Below are 5,262 nucleotides of genomic sequence, written 5' to 3'. Positions count from 1 at the left end.
TCTTAAGTAGTGTGGAGTTTTTTTTAAAATACTCAGTGACTTAGCATTAGAGATGCTAATAGCCTAGAGTGGATTTCTTGCCTTTAGCATATTTTTTAATCTTTCAATCTGTTTGCTGTTGGTGTGTGTTTATATCTACATCATTGCAGTCTAAAATTCCTTTCATATTCATAGTTTCTCCTTGTGCTTTAGTAAATGAATATGTAGATAACATATAAAAATTTTTCTAAAGTGAAAGGGAAAAACCTAACATTTAAGTGGCCCATGCAGTTGTTTCAATTATACTCTTATAACTTATAAAATGCTTAACCAAGCTGAACAGCATCAAATAATTGATAAACTTGGGGACGTGAGGTCTGTTAATTCTCATCCTGCTTATGCACATCAGTTACTGCTTCTGTAGCAGTAAATCTGAAAGGAGATAACAGTTAATACTATGTATGCAACAGATCGGAGAAGGCAATGGCACCCCACTCCAGTACTCTTGCCTGGAAAATCCCATGGATGGAGGAGCCTGGTGGGCTGCAGTCCATGGGGTCGCTAAGAGTCGAACACAACTGAGCAACTACACTTTCACTTTTTCACTTTGATACGTTGGAGAAGGAAATGGCAACCCACTCCAGTGTTCTTGCCTGGAGAATCCCAGGGACGGCGGAGCCTAGTGGGCTGACGTCTATGGGGTCACACAGAGTCGGACACGACTGAAGTGACTTAGCAGCAGCATGCAACAGATCATTAGTCTTACTGTATTTTTTTTTCTTTTCCCAGAGAGAGCCATGATTTATCCGTATTTTATTTTTCAGCATATGTTTTACGTTTTAAAGCTTAAGGTGTCTGCTGGTACATTTTGATGTTCATTTGTTGTGCTCAGTGTCTAGAGATTTACATTTCATGTTATAGTAAGTGTGGTATAGAAATTGCATTTGGGGCTCAAACCTTTGAATTGCTAATTGGCTTTGAATAACGATTTTCCAACTATAAAACCATTGCTTCCATAAAGTTTAGAAGATGCCACATAATATATTTATAATAATGGCTAAAACCCCTCCCCACTCCTTTTTTAGTCTTAAATCTGTAAAGCCATAAATTATTTCAGTATCTAGTCCCTAAAGTATCAACCAAAAATAACTTGAACACAATATTACAGCAAGAAGACAAAGACATTGACACTCCCTCCTCTTTCTTTTCCTTTTTTTTTTTTTGAGAATGCACTGGATTTAGTCTCATAATAAATGGAAATTTGCATTCAGACTTTTCTGAGATCATGATTATTCCTATTTTGAGTCTTATTAATAAATCTGAGTTGATGGTTAATCTCAAAGCATGTATAAATGCAAGACTCTTTAGCTTTTGGACCCAATTACTCTTTAAAAATGGGGTGTTTTTTTGGTATTGAGTGGTATGAGTTTTTTATATATTTTAGATATCAGCAGCACCTTATCAGCTAAATTGTTTGCAAGCTTCTTCTCTCATTCAGCTGGTTCTCTTTCAATCTCACCAAGTAGAATGGGCAGCAGATGAAATTCAGAGTAGTTATCATATTTAGCTAGATAACCCTAACACTTAAGTTATTTCCAGTACTGTAGGAAATCTTTAAGTACTGTAGCAGCAATTTAGTCATTTTTTGTTGAAACATATAGTAAAGCATAAGCTGCTTCTGCCATGTATAAAAATGCAACACATCAAATTATGCTCTCATCTGTTCAAAATCTTTCTTTATATGTAGTGATAAAATGAGTATCTTGTATTTTCCTTCTGATCATTTGGGAATAAATTAGCTGTACAGCTGTTTCTTAAAAGAGTAAAAAATAGTACCTTTAACATTTGTAAGGAAATGACAAAATGTTTTGCCAATTAAGAATTTAAAAAGTGCTGATGTCACAGAAATAAAGTAAGTGTTACAAGTAAATATTTAGATTCTTATCAGGTGTAAAGATCAGAGATTGTATCTAGGACAATTCACTAGAAATCTCTGAAGACAGTTTATTGATATGTTAGCTATTTATTATTTTCCCTCTCCCAACAGGAGAGCCCGACAAGGAGCTGAATCCTAAGAAGAAGATTTGGGAGCAGATTCAGCCTGATCTTTACACTAATGATGTATGCGTGGCTACATACAAAGGTGCTCCCTTTGAGGTGAAAGGGAAGGGAGTGTGTAGGGCTCAAACTATGGCCAACAGTGGAATAAAATAAAACACTTCAGTTTCTGAAATTCATTAAAGAAAACAATAAAAAGAAATAACATTTGTCACTCATAGCTAAAATACAACTGGCTCATTTTTGTGGTTATTTCTCTTCTAGATTTGAGTAGTCTTTTACCTGGTATGTATTGTTTTCCATTGATCAGAGAAACACTACATTTATACCGGTAGGTTTTGAGCCTGCAAGGAGGAATTTGCCTGTGTTTCATGATGATTTATTGTTCAGTGATTGTGTTGGCTAGCACATTGCTTTTTCTTTATACATTTAGAAAACTTCAGATTAACATTTAGTTTCTCATTTGTAGGCACATGTTGCATGCAATTTGAAGCCCTTGGCTTTTTAGCATCTTTATTATAAATGTCTTCTCTTTAAAAAGACAAGTTAAAATTTCTGTCAGGCTTATTAACTAGTCATATTGTAATGGTATTGAAGATGACCATCTGTTGATTCTAAAGAGCCAAACAGCATAAAAGCTAGGAGACATGGCATTTGAACATTGTTGTTATTGCTTGCCAGAGTAACCCAGATTTGTATACTTTGAACTGTGTAGTGAACTTATTTTTTGCATCTAACAAAATAATAAATAATAATAGTAATAAATCTTGACTAACTCTAAAGAATGAACACATTGTAAAGTGTTGCTAATGTAGATTCCATTAAATTGACCATAAACACAATAGTCCAGTTTTTATGCTAGGTGACTTCAAAGATTCTTTAGATACCTAATACAAGACTATTTATAGCTTTTATCTTTAAAAGAACATTTAAGATTGATATATTTTATTTTTTCATGTACCATCATACTAAATATATGTTAAACACATTAAAAGAAATATATTTCAAGAATATATATTAAAATAAATTGTAGCCAAAAATTGAACATGTGCAAGTTTTAGATGTCAAGTGCCTATTTTCACTCATCTTTCAGATTTTGTAGGAACAAGGAAAATTAACTTAGGCACTATGAACTTCAGGTACCTACCTTGAGATGATGACTGAGTTACCAAAAAAGAGATGCATCTATGGAGGTAGGAATATCTACTTTAAAAGAAAAATCACACACAGTATTTTAGCACTGTTGCTGTTTGTAGTTTACAATAAGAAGGAAAGACAAAGCAAAAATGTTTAAAAGAGTCCTGCATGCTGAGTTATAAAAAGTATCATTCACTTACGTCCATGGAGTTCTGGTGAGCTAAGACGTGTTACCGTCATAGAAATTTTTATCTTCTTCATGAAAAACTGAATATTAACAGAATCATTAACACTTGTTGATAACTAAACACAAATGAATTTCCAAAGTTATTTTGTACTCAAGATACATTCTTTCGGGAAAAAGACTTCATGAATATTTTCTGATTTTTCCCAATTATATTACATTTCTATAAATAATTCTAATACAATTTAAAGAATATTTCAACTATTCAGGTAGTTGAAATATTTATTCTCAATTTTTTAAGTTACATGAAAACATTATTCAATCAAGTTATCCAGGTAACCCCATTCAGTTGTTATTTTTATAGAAAACTTAATTCTCTTTTACTTATGTTGCTGGAATGAGAGCTCTTAGAGAATCAATAAAAAATAACCCTTGTGGTCTCTGACTGGAATTCAGCTCTTTAAGAATTTGAACAGTAGGAAATGGTATTAGGTCACAGACTAAACAGCTAGTGCCTCTTGGCATCTATTTATATATTTATATATTGCAAACTAAACCAGGAAAACAAAAGCTGACTTTCCCCCAAGATAATTTCTCATGCAGTGTTGACCCAGTATATCTTATAGTGAATATTGACAGGACTAACTTTTTTGTATATGTAGAAATTCCATGTGTATTATTCGTATAAGTCATTTTCAGGACATGTTAATATAAAATTGAAAATTTTTTCTACCTTGCTTCTATGAAGAGCTTTAAGTGCTCTGCGGATACAAGAGCACTGTGTCCACCAAACAGATAATTTGTTGTTGCTTTCTAAAAAAAACATGTAAATTATCACTTATACTATTTACAAAATATTCAGAGTAACTCACTGAAGTTTAATAAGCACATTAGCAAGTTAGACTTGTATTTATGACTCTTAGAGATGCTGACAATTCTGTAGATCTTAGTAATATTGGTTTTGAAACCAGATTACCTAGTTTTGATTCCAACTATACAACTTAAATACCTGTGTGATCTTGAACAACTGTTTAGCCTCTGTAGCCCTTACTTTCCTCATCTGTAAAATGGGTGTAATAATAGTACTTAGCTCATTGAGTTGTGAGGATATATATTACGTTACACAGAAACTAGTGTTCTCTCTCTTCTATCCTGTTTCATGGTATCAGAGTTCCTGAGAGAGTGAATTCTTGTTCAGAGGATTACTTTGTATATATGAAATGGACAGACCTTGTCTTTCAACAGACCTGATTGTTCCTCTATACCAGATGTAGTATCTCTCCCCTTACTAGAGATATTCTTTATGGAAACTTTCTCTTCTTTCCCTGCATTCCCACTGAAATCCCTGTTTTAGGTGTTTTGCTACTGGTCAGCCCTGTTCATTGATGCCTTTTCACTGGTTTAATATAACTGATAAAGTTTCAAATTGTTTTGCAATTTCTTAGACCGGAAAGACAGTACATCTGTTAATAACTACTGTGTGTTAGTGTAACATAAATAACAGCAGTTTTCCTCAGGTTCTTGGTGGGTGGAGGAGCAACTCACTATTGCTTATGACAAGGGTGTTAAAACGGGCATGAGTATACTCACTGAATTTTCTAGGGAAGTTATATGTTGTACCTTTAAATATATAAGAATATCAAAGTGTACTGTGTTAGCTGTGTACTTTGACTACTTAATTATGACACAAGTCCTAGTTCTAAGTGCTGTGCAGTGGTGTGTAAACTAAAACTATCGCCAAGATAGAGAACATAAACTAGTGAAGCAAATTAATGTTAACTCATCTAACAGTAATATTGCTAATTGCTGTTTTGTAGAGAAAGCTTTGCCTTCCAAAATTTTACTTAAGGAAGACCTATTTCCTTTTCTAATGAAAGTGAGAGGGGTGGTAGTGGTGGTTTAGT

At 33.4% G+C, this 5,262-nt stretch overlaps 1 protein-coding gene across 1 annotated transcript in view; it reads left to right on the top strand.

The window, feature by feature from the left end:
- AIMP1 (aminoacyl tRNA synthetase complex-interacting multifunctional protein 1) overlaps nt 1-2,266 on the top strand; it is a 29,117-nt gene extending 26,851 nt beyond the window's left edge. Inside the window, exon 7 of the mRNA XM_010848236.1 lies at nt 2,027-2,266. Within this exon, the coding sequence (XP_010846538.1) occupies nt 2,027-2,193 (167 nt within the window). The 3' untranslated portion in view covers nt 2,194-2,266. The remainder of the gene's footprint in view (nt 1-2,026) is intronic.
- Nucleotides 2,267-5,262: the final 2,996 nt, after the last annotated feature.

This window comes from Bison bison, unplaced genomic scaffold (assembly GCF_000754665.1).
Source record: "Bison bison bison isolate TAMUID 2011002044 unplaced genomic scaffold, Bison_UMD1.0 scf7180017864263, whole genome shotgun sequence".
Classification (NCBI taxonomy): domain Eukaryota; kingdom Metazoa; phylum Chordata; class Mammalia; order Artiodactyla; family Bovidae; genus Bison; species Bison bison.
This window is presented reverse-complemented; position numbering and strand designations above follow the sequence as displayed.